General features: G+C 50.0%; 1 protein-coding gene across 7 annotated transcripts in view; it reads right to left on the bottom strand.

Annotated features, from left to right (window-relative positions):
• Positions 1-11,854: 11,854 nt before the first annotated feature.
• OTOF (otoferlin) overlaps positions 11,855-15,505 on the bottom strand; it is an 89,922-nt gene continuing 86,271 nt past the window's right edge. For all 7 annotated transcript variants that reach the window (XM_088162614.1, XM_088162615.1, XM_088162616.1 and 4 more), the window contains 4 exons: positions 14,896-15,137; positions 13,772-13,950; positions 13,523-13,623; positions 11,855-12,981 (listed from right to left, as the gene is read on the bottom strand). In XM_088162614.1, coding sequence (XP_088018740.1) covers positions 12,801-12,981; positions 13,523-13,623; positions 13,772-13,950; positions 14,896-15,137 — 703 coding nt within the window. In that variant the 3' untranslated portion in view covers positions 11,855-12,800. The remainder of the gene's footprint in view (positions 12,982-13,522; positions 13,624-13,771; positions 13,951-14,895; positions 15,138-15,505) is intronic.

Here is a 15,505-nt window from a genome sequence, read left to right as displayed (position 1 = left end):
AGTGCTTGAGTGTATTTAAGGAGTGTGTATTACAATAAAACTTTGTGTCTCTTTCCTGTCTTGAGAGGAGAGTGCGATGCTGTGTGTTATTACAGCCGTGCAATAGTTAGCCCTTGAATATCAGAAACATCTGGAGGCTTCCACCCACTATTGTTACTGGGACTTCTACTGACGTTAGGGCACTGGAAATATCCGGGGCTTGAAGCCTGCCGAGACGGGCACGGATCACTTAGAGGTCTGTCTTAACAGGGGCTTACGGACTGAGCTAGGCTGAGCCTGGCCAGAGCTGTGCCGTGGGCAGACTGAGTAACCCAGAAAACCGGGACACAGAGCCTGCAGCTGAAATCAGCACTGTGAGGATCAGCCAGAGTTTGAGCTAGCTGGGAAGCCGTGGATGCCACCCGCTGGAAGCAGCAGGACAGAAATCCACGGGACTTCAGACTGTTTTTCTCTTCGTTGAAAAAGGGCTGATCAACAAGAACATGACAACGGTGGCTTCGGATCTGTGGGACCACCACAGGTCTTTTGGACTATGCACATCTCCAGTCGGCTCCCACAGATGTTGTGCACTCTGGTCTTGCCTGGCACCATCCTGCCTTAAACTCAGCTCAGAGGTTTGATTGGTACTGGGGTGGGTGTAACGGTGATCTCCCTTTCTGCCTGGCCTCCCACATGGCCGATGGCCCTGTTTGGCCAGGCCATTGAGGGAGTGGGTGGCACAGCACAGACCTTTGTAAGTCATTGGGCTGTGTTGTTCAAAAATTTGGAAGGGCAGACAGCCACAGTCTGACCTACATTACCACAGCCCCAGTCAGCCTCTGGGGGTGGGATGTTTTGGTGGCCTGGGGAGTGCGACTTGAAGCAAATTTTTGATCAGGGCCACTGGGATGAAGGGTGAGAATTATTCCATGATACCTTTACGGTGGTTGACCAACACCTCCATCTGGCAAAATTAGTGGCCCCTAGCGAAAACTAAGTTGCTCACCCTTCACCAATTAGTTCAGGAACAATTACAGCAGGGACACACTGAACCTTCTCACAGCCCCTGGAATATGCCCGTTTTTTTTGATAAAGAAAAAGTCAGGCAAATAGAGATTGTTACAAGATCTCAGGAAAATTAATGCAGTGATGGAAGGCATGGGGGCATTGCAGCCTGGTATGCCTTCACCCACCATGCTCCCAGCAGGATGGGCCATTCTGGTCATTGATTTGAAGGACTGCTTTTCCACAACTCCTTTGTGTCTTGATGACAGACCGAAGTTTGCTTTTAAGGTGCCTGCAATTAACAACTCTTAGCTAGGACAGAGATATCAATGGAAGGTCTTGCCACGAGGCTGTTGTTATAGCCCAACTATCTGTCAATGGTATGTGGCTCGGGCCTTGTCTGGAGTCCACGAGCAGTTTCCTGATTGTTATCACTATATGGATGACATCCTAATAGCAGCTTCTACTCCAGATGACTTGCTGAGGATAGAGCCTCAGCTGCTCGCTGCTTTACGCTGTTATGGACTGCAAGTGGCCCCAGAGAAGGTCCAGCAGCAACCTCCTTGGAAGTATTTGGGTCAAGATCTTGGATCAAACGATTCAACATCAAGAGGTGCAATTTGTGGATTCTATTAAGACTCTGAATGATGCCCAGAAATTGTCGGTTGGTTACGTCCTTAGTTGGGACTGACCACGTCTCCGTTGTCCCCACTTTTCAACATCCTAAAGGGGGACTCTTGTCTGGACTCACCTCGGAGTTTTGCCCTTGAGGTGCGGCAGGTGCTGAAGGAGGTGCAGCACGCTTTGTCTCCTCGTCAGGTATATTGGGTAGATCCTTCCTTTGATATCTCTGTGTTTATTACCAATCCAGATTTGTATCCTACAGGTATCATTGGCCAGTGGAACGATGAATGGCCTGATCCCTTGCACGTTCTAGAATGGTTTTTTTGCCGCATCAGTTAAAGATGGCAACTATGGTGTTTGAATTGTTCTCTCAGCTGATACTCAAAAGCCATCAACAATGCCTGCAATTGATGGCAGTGGTTCCCATGAAGATTGATCTTCCTGCAGAGCAGGAATTTTTTGAAGGGAACTTTGTTAACAGTGTTCCCTTGCAGAGATTTTGCTGCAAGATTTTACAGGACAGATTGTCTATCATCTGCCCAACCGTAAGCGATTACAAATGGTGAAAACAGTTAAATTGTTGTTGAGACCCAAGAATAGTTGAGTACCAGTGCAAGGTCCTACTGTCTTCACTGATGGATCAGGCAAGACAGGGAAGACCATTGTTACCTGGGAGGATGAGCCTGGCTGGTAAGTCTTGGGAGGCCATGAGACAGGCTCTGCCCAAATAATTGAGTCGAAGGCTGTCACGATGGCATTCCAAAAGTTTTCTCAGGTACCCTTGAATTTGATCACTGACTCTGCTGATGTTGCAGACATAACTCAGAGCTTGGATTGCTCACTTTTGAAGGAAGTTGACGATGCTGTTTTATTTCGGCTGTTGAAAGCCTCGTGGTGCGCGATTCAAGCCTGAGTTCATCCATATTATATTCTGCACATACAGAGTCACACAAATTTGCCAGGTTTCATAACGGAGGGCAATGCCAGGGCTGATAGGTTGGCTAACCCTGCGTGGGTGGCACCTCAGCCGGACAGGATTGCACAGGCCAGGGCATTCCATAGCTTTTTCCATCATAATGCACATACTTTGCCAAAGCAATTTCATTTGACGATGATTGAGGCTTGTGACATTGTCAGTTCTCGTGCTGACTGCCGTGGGCTTGCTGCACCTTTGCATGTGGGTGTGAATGCTAGAGGTTTACAGGCCCTGCAGCTTTGGCAGACGGATGTTACCCACATGGCGGAATTTAGAAGATTTAAGTATGTGCATGTGTCTATTGACGCCTTTTCTTCTGCCATGTTGGCATCAGCTCACACTGGGGAAAAAAGTCGTGATGTGTGGAGGGAGCAGAAAGCATTCATAAAGAAGAAAGTCTCCCTGCATCCTCAGAACAAGCTCCTTGGAAAACCGTAGCTTAGAGATAAGAAATGGTTTGTGAAATGACAAATACAAAAAGGAATCCACTTCTCCCCCCTTGGTAGACCCTCTTATCTATCTTTAATATTAGTGGTTCGTTTTCTTTTAGTATCCATAGGCCAGCTTTGAATGTAAAATGGCTCAGGGATTGGTTAGAAAGTAGAATTCCCTTGGTAATTGGTGCAAACTGTAAAACCCTCAAAAGATATAAAAACCCCTGTAAAACAATAGCTGTTGGTATATGCTAGATAAGATGCTTTCATAGAATAAACCATGGATTTGTGCCTCTCTGCATATGCTGGTTTCTTTTCCATGCTGGTCTCAGAGCTCTCAGTACTGCGGGTCACAGGAGTTTGGTTATTGGGTCAAAATAGAAATAATATAGGTGTTAATTCTCTATCGGACTATCTAGCTTAAAAAGACCTTGTAATCACCTACTTTCACCTCCTTTTTGCTTGTTTTTAGCTGCTATCTAGAAGTGTTGCTGAACTCACTGTACTTTAGATAAGATTTAATAAACAACCAAACCCGAACACGGAAGAATTGATCTCCTTTGTGTTTTTTAATCCTGACTCTGAGTCAAGAGAGAAGAAAACTGCAGACAAGCCACTAATTAAGTGGTGCAAACACCACATTTACATCAGCCCTCAGCTCATCCCAATAGCCCTGCCTTCTCCCTCTGTGCCCTGTAGGTCTCAGGGTAGGGAGAAATCCAGCACAGCCCCTCTGTAACCAGCCCTGGCTCTCCAGTGGGTGCGGCTTCTCCTGTTCAGAGGCAGTGGGGTAATTCCAGGAAATCAGGCATTTTACTGCAGCAGAAAGTGAACGTGGAAACACTCTACTGGAGTCAGATTATCAAATTATGTTTAAAATTCCACACTAGCTCTAAATCAGGTGGGTCACAGTCAGAATTTCTCTTGCAAATCTCAGAGCCTTAATTACTGTGCTGAATGTTGATAATAATAAAAATTGAAACTGTGATAGTTGGATATGCATACTTGTAAAAAAAGCATTAGAGAGAATTTGGACTAGGCCCTGGAGGGACAGGACAAGGGGGAATGGCTTCCTACTGCCTTCTGGCAGGGATACACGAAATATTGGGAAGGAATTGTTCCCTGGGAGATTTGTGAGAATGGAATTCCCAGATCAGCAGTGGCTGCCCCATTCCAAGACAGGGACACCGTCCACTGTCCCAGGCTGCTCCAAGCACAATCCAGCCTCGCCTTCCTTGGACACATCTCCAGCAGAGAAAGCAAAGCAGGAACAGTGCCTCCCAGACCACGGAGTCCAAGCTGTGCCTGATCCCCTCCTTGTCCCCAGCCCAGAGCTCTGAGTGCCACATCCAGGTGACACCTCCAGGGATGGGCACTGCAAAGCTCCCTGGGCAGCCCCTGCCAAGGCCTGAGCACCCTTTCCATGGAGAAATTGCTGCTGCTGTCCAAGCTGAGCCTGCCCTGGCCCAGCCTGAGCCCATTTGCCCTTGTCCTGTCCCTGTTCCCCCCCTGGCTGTCCCCTGCTGTCAGGGAGTTGTGCAGAGCCACAAGGTCCCCCCTGAGCCTCCTTTTCTCCAGGCTGAGCCCCTTTCCCAGCTCCCTCAGCCTCTCCTGGGGCTCCAGCCCCTGCCCAGCTCCGTTCCCTTCCCTGGACACCTCCAGCCCCTCCAGGGCTCTCCTGTCAGGAGGGGCCCAGAGCTGCCCCCAGCACTGGAGGTGCCCCAGCAGTGCCAGCACAGGGGACAGGCACTGCCCTGGCCCTGCTGCCACCTCACAGCTGGCACAGCCCAGGGGCCACTGGCCTCTTGCCCACCTGGGCAGACCTGAGCTCCTGTGGCATTAACTGGGGTCATGGTTGGAGACAAAGACACGACCCTCTGTGATCCATGTGACAAAAGCCTCTTTATACTGCTGAACCGTTCTTAAATAGAGGGTTTAAATTTCCTGGCTCATCAGAGATGACTGGTTGGGAGTTCAGGCTGCTCAGCTCCCTGACCTGTGATGTGACTGCAGTTTAGAATGGAATGTCATTGGGTGAAATCTCTGGGTTTGGGTTTGAATATATCCTATTATTGTTCACTCCTGTTTATTGAGGCAGGCTAATCGCACTGCATTTCTTATCTATGGCTGAATGAATTGCCTAGCTTGTGCTGTGACAATTCCCAGTTTCTTTTTTATTTAAAAACATGGAGCTATTTCTCTGTCATTTTACTTGCAAGGCTCCTTTGCAGGTAAGATGACACAGATGGCATGATTTTAATTTGAATGAAGCTTTTAATGTAATTTAATAAACTCAGCTCTCCCAGTTGCTGATATGCTCCATGTATCACTGGAGCTGCAGCATTTATGTTCCAGAGCCTTCAGGCGAAACCACCAACCTTTGTTTTAGTGTGTCACAAATTTAACTGCTTAAAGTTACGAATTAGTACTCAACTCTATAAAGAAGAAAACTTTTGACCTTTTTTATGATTTAACTGTATAAATAGAAACATTCAACTTTAGAACTGTGAGGAAAAACCATCCAAGGCTACAGGGTCCCCCCTGAAGGCAAGAGAGGATTCCAGGCCAAACCTGATCACCACAGATAAGAAACCTTTCACGGGGTAACGTTTTGGGGTGGATAGAGGATTCAGAAAGAGCATGAGTGGTGTAATTGCACCAATCTGGATAATTACAGGCTTTCTCCAATTTACTTAGGGAGAGGAGTGTCTCTTGCCATGCCACGGAGACTTCTCCACAAGAAACAGTTCTCTCGTGGCTTTTAATTTCCATGAATAGCAGCCACCCAGAAATCTGCAATTGTGAAGTCCCTCCCATCTCTCTCAGCCTTCCCACAGCTGCATTCATGGGCCACGTCAAACTGATGATGGAGAACTATTTTAAGAATAAGCTGTTCAAAAGCAAAGGTTCTCTTCAGCTGTTTCTGAGACCATCTTCATCTCTGGGAACAGAGTTCTTCTTCTTTTCCCTGGGGGCAAAGGCTCTTCATCACTCTTCTCTCTCAGTTCAAACTTCTCATGGGATCACAACTACTTCAACATCTGCTTGCTTTAGCGCTTGTGCCTCTGCTCATGGCTGTGGTTAGAATGCTTCATGCCCCCAAAATGCATTCCATGAGTTACAGGTAAAAAAAAGTCTGATGTATCAATCATATCTTCTCCATAACTTACAAGAGAATTCAGGATTGCAGGGGCCCAGCGAGAAACAGTGGTGGCTGCTCTGGCTCCATGGCTTTTTTCTGGCTTTTGGTGTATTCAGTTAAATTCCAGCTGCAGGCTAATGGTCTTCCATCCTCCTGCCTGGCCCCTGCTTCCATAATTGGTTCCTTTCCTTTCCTTCCTTATCAAAAAATAAATTAATCCAAACCAGAACAGTCTCTTTTTCCAAACAGTCTCTCTTTTCTCTTGACAAAACAAGAGGACACAGACTGAAGCTGTGCCAAGGGAAATTTAGGTTGGATATTAGGAATAACAGTTTTTACTGGAAGAGTGATAAAATACTGGAGTTGTCTGCCTGGGGAAGTGGTGGAGTCACCATCTCTGGATGTGTTTAAAAAAAGACTGGATGTGGAACTCAGTGCCATAGTTTAGTTGTGGTGTTAGGGCTGGGTTGGACTTGGTGGTCTTAAAGGTCTCTTCTAACGTTGTGATTCTGTGATTCAGAGGAGTCCTTCAACTTTATTTGAATAAAGGCAGAGAGCCCACAGGGGCACTCGCCTGCCGGGTTTTCTCCCTTGGTGTTTCAGTGAGCGCAGCCTCCCTTTATCCTAACTCCTGGCTGCACGTGGCCTTCTCTCTTTCCCTATTGGCTGATAATAAATGGTTATCCACAAGTAATATTGTAACAAGAGGTGCAGGTAAAGTGAGCAAGATAGCAGAGCAAACAAGAGAGCAGAGCAAACAAGAGAGCAGAGCAAACAAGATATCAACAAAAGCAACACAGCAGGGCAAGGGAGATAACATGTGCTATCAAGAGCAAGATAGCAAGTTTTATAGAACTTGCAAACTGCAAAGTTAGCTGAAAATAAGTTAGACTGAAAACCAAGAAGCACCAGGCATGCAGTGGTGATGCCTGGAAAGGCTGACCTGGAACAGAGACTAGACAGAGCAAAAGGAATAAAATAGGTATTTATTGAAAGGATCCACCTTGGGCAGTGCAAGAGCCTGGCTGGGGGTGCACCCAAATAAAATTAATCCTGGTCATGAGTCTTTACACTTTTATAAGTTTTGGTTCATCTACATTTTGGGGTCAATTGTCCAAGCACAGCCCCAGGTCATCAAGTCTCAGCCTCCTGACCTGCCCCCTTTCCCTCACCATTGTTTCTGCTTTTTGGGTACCAGTTGTCCTTGATTCTCCAGCTGGGAAGGGATTGTTTTGTCGAACTACCTTGTGAAGAGAACTTACTAACACCTAGCATGAAGTTTCAGAGTTAGACACTAAGCAGCAGAAATTCTGAAAAATATAAAAGCTAAAACCCAAGGCATCAGTGAAGATAGGGGTAAAAAGATAAAGGAAGACTACAGGAGTCTTCATCAAAAGACCACCAAAAGACTGACAACCACCACAGAAGGAACTGATGTGTGTGTGAAAGCAACAAACTTGTAAAATCACGACACAGCTTTGTGCAAATATGAATATGCTAACAATCTGTAATTGTGACAATGAGGGGAAGCATTTTTGAAATGCTCCTGTAGGCTAAAGAAGATTGAGTGAGTTTTTGGCAGAGAGATCCCCCTCACTCCCAGCACTAAATAAATCAATACCTGCTCTGCAGCTGTTTGGCTGTAGAGTTTTATTTTCTTGCCCAGTTTTGGGCTTCACGAGCAATGAGAGAAAATCCAGGTACCTGTTTTCTCCAGGATCCTGAAGTGCCCATTAACGGCTGTCATTCTTCCCGAGCTAATCACGATTCCACGTGCATGATTCCGCCATTCAGTCTGAATGAATTCTTAATTCTTAAATTCTGAATTCTTCAGACTGAAGACATTGGCGTGGAGGAGCATCGGGTCCAGACTGGGAGGGCTGTGGGGAGCAGGGAACTGAGGTGCCATAGATGGGCAGTGGCTGCTGCTTTCCCAGCTGTGCTGTGAGATGGACACGCTCCTCCTCACCCTGGAAGAGCTCCGGGAGCAACGGAGCCCTGGGCACCGTCCTCGTCTCCTCCCTCTCTGTGACAGACACCAGAGAGCCCCAACTCGAGAATCCCTTCCCAGCTGCCCCCCTTGCTCAGCGTGTCCAGGAGAACTATATAACACTTGTATCCCCAATGGCTTATTCTGTTTATGCTAAATATTAAGTTCTACGACTTTAAAACTAGGTCTGAGGGTGAAGAGGCAGAGAAGAAGCAGAAAATTTATTATCAGAGATTACAGGCACTCCAACACATTCTTCTCACAGACAGTATTGTTGTCTGTAGTAGACAATGAGAATTCTCCTTCGCTTTTTAGTTAGTTAGTTTTTAACTAGCAAAGAAGTTCCCTAGACTGTAGTTTTTTTTCTTTTTTCTTACAATTGTTTAAACCTCCTCAAGACTAAAAATTCAGGAGAACACCAGGAACTCACACCTATGGCCCAATGGGGCCTGGCCTAGGCTGTGACAGTTTACAATGCCAAGAAGACTGAGTGAGCCAAGCTACAACCCACAAAAGGGACTTTTCTGAATTTGTCATCTCTTCAGAGCAGTGAAAGGTTTTGTTGTTCAGCATTGTTCATTTTTTGTGCTAAAGAGTGCTTTGCCTGTTAAAGAAACATTTTTTTCCCCACCTCTCTCAAAAAAAAATCTTTTCCCAAACCAGCTGGGGGAGGGGTCACTTAAGTCTACATTTCTGAAAGACCCCCTTTAGAAGTTTTCTCCCAAATTTACCTACTAAACCAAGACACAGGGCAAAGGGAGAGGCAGCATGAATTCTGAGAGGACATGCACAGGAACCAGTGGGACAGAGCAGAGAAGAACAGAAGGGCTGGAAAAGTGGCCAGTGCTGGGGGAGTTTTATGTGGCCTGGTTTTTGGTAGTGAGAGAACCACGGAGGGAGTTTCTGTGAGAAGTTGCTGGAAGCTTCCAGCACATCCGGCAGAGCGGGTCTCTGATGGCTCTGAAGATGAACACACTGCTGGCCCAATTAGACAGTGTCACAGTGTCCTGGGGTACAATGCAAAAATGTGTATTCTATCACCATCTGTTGAAATGTGGGAGGGGTGGTGATCCTTATCTCTGTGGGAGATATCCTCTGATAAAATCAGGGGGATGATCATCGTTATCTTTTCACAACCCATCCTTCCTCCAGAAGATATATTCCGTTAATGGGCCATTCAGTCCTATTGTGTGACTGATAAGATTACATCATCCCATTGGGAGATGCCCCAACCAGGGGCAGGAGCCAAGCCTTTCCTACCTAGATAAAAAACTGGGGTTTGGCATGCAAAGCAGCCCTTTCCACTGGATCCCAGAGGAAAGTCGGACCTTTTTTCCACATCATGGCTGGACCTTCAGAGGAAAACTGCACCTTCTACAGGAGCACTGCTTCAACAGAATCACATCTGTCATCCAGGAGGACTGCAGCCACCATTTAATGGGACTGCTACCAACACCCTGACTGACAGGGTGTCAGGTTGTATTTCTGACTCTGTCGCTGGTTTTTCTTTTGTATTATTGCATGTATTTTATTTTTTCTCTTTTTTCCTATTAAGTGGTATTACTGACTTGGAGTCTCACACTGGTTTTTCTTTCAAACCAACACAGACAGGTTGGTAAAGCTCCTGTGATGACATATGGAAGAAGAAAATCAAAATAGCACAAGCACAGTTTTTTCCAGGGGTGGCGAGCTGCTGCCACTGGGGCCATCCCGGCACAGGACTCAGCCATGCATCACCTCCACTGCCACTATTTTGGCCTGGGCTGCAGCCAGCTCTGCCTTCCTGGCCACCTCTAGCCAGCCACACCGTGGGCAGGAGGGCAGGGGCAGTGCCAGCAGCCGTCATTGCCCATGCAGTGGCAGCAGGGGCCACAGGGCCGGCAGTAGAAATATGGCAAGTGATTCCTTGATGCAGAACCTAAATGAAATCAAACCTCTCGACACTGTGGGATGCTTCAAGGGTCTTTGAATTAGTGGAGCTTGTTAGCAGTGGTACCTACGGACAGAAGTGGGTTTTTTTTTTGATGGAGAAGAGGAAGAAATGAGGGCATGTAAGAGAAGACACCACAGGAGCACCAAGGTCAGGGGAGAAGGAGGGGGAGGAGGCGCTCCAAGAGTCAGAGATTAAATTCTTCTGCAAGTCGTGGTAAGGAGCACAGTGAAAAAAACCTGTCCTCCTGTAATCCCTGAAGTCCAAAGGGGATGCAGAGATGCACTGGCAGCCCATAAGAAAAGTGCCAAAGGAAGATGTAATCAGTGGGAGGCCCAAAGAGACAGAGAGGGCCCTTGTTCCTTAAAAGACTGCAGCCTTGGACTAGTGACCCACCCCATTGCAGCTGTGGGAGAGCTGTGCTGCCTGTGGGAAGTGTCACAGCACAAGCTGACTTTTAGTTAGGCAGTTAATTCTGCCATAGATAAGAAATGCAAATAGATTAGCCTGCTTCGATAAACAGGCCCTTGGGTAAACAATGATAAGATTTATTCAAACAGAGATTTCACCCAACAATATTCCATCCTAACCTGCACACACCTCACTGGTCAGAGAGCTGAGCAGCCTGAACTCCCAACCAATCATCTCTCATGAGCCAGGAAATTTAAACCCTCTATTTAAGAAGGGTTCAGAATAAAGTGGCTTTTGCCACATGGATCACAGAGGGTCGTGTCTTTGTCTCCAACCATGACCCCAGTTAATGCCATAGGAACGACCCCACAGCATAGCAGAGAAAAACCTCCTCTCCTGAACAAACTGAAAAAGATCTTGAGTAACCAACTGACCAAAACCCACCATAGCCAGTCTCCCTGCACTGTTGGTGGGAAGAAAGATGGAATTGGGCTACAGGTGGTGGGACATGGCTGCAGAATGTCATGGCAGCACAGATCAGCTTGTCTCCACCTGACCTTGGGGGGAAGAAAAGCAACGTGGCAGAGGCCCTGCAGATGATGCCTTGGGTATAAAAAAACCAAACAACAGCAGATTGAGGAGTGCAATCTGGGAGGATGGGACTTCATAACCTGGAGCTGTAATTGGACAATTGACCCCAATATGTGAATGGACCAAAACTTACAAAGGTGTCAAAACTCGTGACCCAGGGTCCATCTTGGGTGTAGCCACAGCCAGGCTCTTGTACTGCCCAAGGTGAATCCTTTAAAGATCTTTTAAATAAATCCCTGCTTTATTCCTTTAACTCTGTCCAGGCTCTGTTCCAGGGAGCCTCTCCAGGCATCACAGAGAGGAGCCTGCTGGAATCTGGCAGACAAATGAACAGCACGTTATTACCCGTTTATAAGGACGTTAAATTATGTTGCTGATGTGGCAACGTGTGCTAGGTTACTTAGTGAAGAAATACCTTATAAAGAAACACTGTGCCACAAACCCAGCCCGTTTCTCACAATAAATGTCTCAGTATCCTCACTGATCTGAGTCTGTGCCTTAGTTGTTCACAGGAAAGACGGAGGGGCTGAGTTGGGAAAAAAGTGTTTTAAAAGCTTCTTTTATTTCTCATTATCCTCCCCTGACTGTGTTAATGATAAATTTACTTTACACCTTTAAACTTGAACCTGTTTTGCCCTTAGAGTGTTTTTCCCCCAGTCCTCATCTCAGCTCATGACCCCTTTGTTAATTTTTTTTCCTGAAGGAACAGCTTTGGTAGGTGCCTGGCATTTGTCCAGAGTCAAACCACGACACCCATCACCACGAGAACCCGGACGTGAAAGCTGGTTTTTATTGACCGATTGGAACAGTAATATCCTCATTAAAACATCTCTGAGATGTCCTCGGTTCTTCAGAGGGGGCCTTTGCACACTGGGAGCTGAGAAAGGCGGCTCTGCAGCAGCTGGGGAAAGAGCCCTTCCCAAGGACACACGGCCAGAAGGACTCCAGCCACAGGAATTACCAAGCCAAACAAAATACACGGAGAATCCAGAAGGACACCAGGAGCTCACTCTGTGCCAGAGGAGCTGTGAGCCCTGGGGATGTCCAGCCACGGCCAACTCTGTGTGGGTGATCTTGGGAAGATGTTTGAGCTGTGGGACATGGCTGGAGCCGTGGGAGGAAAGGGCAGGGTCTGCCCCTGGTCCACCCCGGGGCTCTCTGCCAGCATTCCTGAGGTGGGACAGATCCCTGTGCCAGGGAATGGGACCTCTGAGAGGAGCAGGGACGGTGCTGGCAGAGGGGAGGGGCACTGGGGATGCTCTGTGCCCTCACTGTGGTGGGGCTGAGACATCCCCAGCTGCTCCATCCCAGCTCCCTGCTCCATCCTGGAATCTGAACATCCCTCTGAGGAGCCTTTCTGGAGCACTCCCACAGCTCCAGCAATGCAGCCCCCACTCCCATCTCCTTCCCCTGATTCCCAGGAAGGTGTCAGCCACGACCCCAGTGGGCAAAGGCCCTGGAGACTCCCACAGGAGCCAGCTGGGCACCTCTCCCAGCCCCTGGTGTGGGATGCAGAGTCTGGGGATCTGTGCCCTGCTCCCACCCCATTTCCCTGGGAATAAAGGCTGGATGGGACCCACAGAGAAAGAATGCAAAGAGGAGACCCAGCAGCAGGGAGGAGATGCCCCCAGGGCTGCCCAGAGGTCACGGGGAGGGGAAGGACACGGAGCTGGGAAAGTTGTGAAGGAGGTTGGGGACACAGGAGAGGCTCCTGCCCTTCACGCTCCCAGCAGCTTCTTGACCATGTATCCCGGCATGCTGTAGAGGAACAGGGCCACCATGATGAGGAGCAGCAGGGCCAGCACGATCTTGATGATGAGCCACTTGTAGCGGGTGCAGATGAGGTATTTGATGGACTTGAGCGGGTTCAGGAACCAGATGAACGACGTGTCCGGGCGGCTGCAGGAGAACCAAACACCCATCATTAATCCCTCACCGTGGAAAAGGGATTGATGGACCTTAGAGCTCATCTTGTTCTGCCCCTTCCCATGGCAGGGACACCTCCCAGTGTGCCAGGAATGTCCAGCCTGGCCTTGGGCACTGCCAGGGATCCAGGGGCAGCCACAGCTGCTCTGGGCACCCTGTGCCAGCCCTGCCCACCCTGCCAGGGAACAATTCCTGCCCAAGATCCCATCCAGCCCTGCCCTGGGGCACTGGCAGCCATTCCCTGTGTCCTGTCCCTCCAGGCCTCGTCCCCAGTCCCTCTCCAGGCCCTGCCAGGGGCTCTGAGCTCTCCCTGGATCCTTCTCCTCTCCAGGTGAGCACCCCCAGCTCTCCCAGCCTGGCTCCAGACTTGGAACATCCCCATGGCCTCCTCCAGCCCTTTTCCAACAGCTCCATGTCTCTCCAGTGTGGGGCTCGGGGCTGGATGCTGCACTCCAGCTGGGAGTAGAAGCCCATAACCCCAGGCCTCTGGTGCAGAGAGGCTTCTCCTACTCACTTGGGTTTCTCCAGGGGATCAGGCTCATTTCGAGCCAGCCCAGCTGGGGATTTCTCAGCCTCCTCCGCTGTCAGAAGGTGCAGCTCGGCCTCGACTTTGCCCTGCAGGGAGCAGAGAGCTGTGCTGGGGCCTGGGACGTGCTCCCACCTCCTCCCCCCAGGCCAGAAAGGTCCCAAGGGAACAAAGCCGTGGGGGGGGATGCAGGGTGCAGTCCCCGAGAGGCAAACCCTCCCTTTTCCCCATCCTTACGGTGATCTCCAGCTCATCGTTCTCATCTCTGGCCACAAATGGCCACCAGCCCTTGACCCGCTTCTGCTTGAAGATGGAGATCATGGGCAGCTCAGCCTCGTTGGTCACCATCTCCAGGCTGCACTGCTTGGATGTCTTGGCTCCCCGGGGGAAGCGGTTCAGATCCAGCTCGATGGCCCCTGGCAGGACAAAGGGGAAAACAGAGGTTGGCATTCCCAAAAGGACAAATCCATGGCTGGAGTTGGGCTGGACCAGCATCTCCTGCCCTGAGGAGCAGCTTTGAGCCAGGGAAGGAAAATGGGGGTGTCTTTGCTACAGGAGCAGTGGGGGAAAAAGGATTTCAGAATCGTGGAAACATGAATGTTGGGAAAGACCTCTGAGGCCAACCTGTGACTGATCCCCAGCCCAGAGCTCTGAGTGCCACATCCAGGTGACACCTCCAGGGATGGGCACTGCAAAGCTCCCTGGGCAGCCCCTGCCAAGGCCTGAGCACCCTTTCCATGGAGAAATTGCTGCTGCTGTCCAAGCTGAGCCTGCCCTGGCCCAGCCTGAGGCCATTTGCCCTTGTCCTGTCCCTGTTCCCCCCCTGGCTGTCCCCTGCTGTCAGGGAGTTGTGCAGAGCCACAAGGTCCCCCCTGAGCCTCCTTTTCTCCAGGCTGAGCCCCTTTCCCAGCTCCCTCAGCCTCTCCTGGGGCTCCAGCCCCTGCCCAGCTCCGTTCCCTTCCCTGGACACCTCCAGCCCTTCCAGGGCTCTCCTGTCAGGAGGGGCCCAGAGCTGCCCCCAGCACTGGAGGTGCCCCAGCAGTGCCAGCACAGGGGACAGGCACTGCCCTGGCCCTGCTGCCACCCCACAGCTGGCACAGCCCAGGGGCCACTGGCCTCTGGCACACCTGGGCACACCTGGGCACATGTCCAGCTGCTGGCACCAACACCCCCACGACCTTTCCCAGTCCCTCTTTCCCAGCCTGGAGTGCTCTGTGGGATTGGTGACCCCAGGACCTGACACTTGGCCTTGCCCTATGGATCCAGCCTGTCCAGAACCCTCTGCAGACCCTTCCTGCCCTCTCATCCCACCTGCTCCCATCCAGCAGCAGCCCGAGGGATGCTCTGAACCCTCCACATACCCAGGAAATCATCGGCAGAGAAGTGGTCGGCATCCCAGACCTGCAGGGTGAGGCGGGCTGGGATCTTGTACTCGGTCTCATCCCAGGAGAACATGGACTCCTTCTTGGAGATGACGATCTTCTCCTCGGCCATCAGGTAGTCGAAGGGGAAGATGTAGCGCCAGTTGAAGTTGCCCTCACCAGTGAGGGAGTGGTAATGGACATCCGTGTCCTGCTTGTCCTCCTGCTGCCCCTTCAGCCACCTGCAGCGTCCGGGGAGGGGGGCACAGGTTTACACGGGGCAGGAGAGGGGACAGGACCACCCTGAGCAGGCAGCCAGGGTGTCTCCAGGACTGGAAGGACCCAAAAGTTATCAACAAAGGGCTGGGGCTGCTCCAAGGCACTGCAGCAGCAAATCCAAGGGGCAGGAGGGTCACAGAGGGAACAGAGAACTTCAGGAGAAAGAGATACGAGGGTCTGATGAAAAGGGATCAGAACGGAGCTGGAGAGGGACTTTGGGCAAGGGCTTGGAGGGACAGGACAATGGGAATGGCTTCCCACTGGAAAACAGGAGATTTGGGTGGGATACTGGGAAGGAATTGCTCCCTGGGAGGGTGGGGAGGGCCTGGCA

This window comes from Sturnus vulgaris, chromosome 3 (assembly GCF_052056855.1).
Source record: "Sturnus vulgaris isolate bStuVul1 chromosome 3, bStuVul1.hap1, whole genome shotgun sequence".
NCBI lineage: Eukaryota > Metazoa > Chordata > Aves > Passeriformes > Sturnidae > Sturnus > Sturnus vulgaris.
The sequence above is the reverse complement of the archived record's forward strand: the minus strand, read 5'-3'. Positions and strand labels throughout refer to the sequence as shown.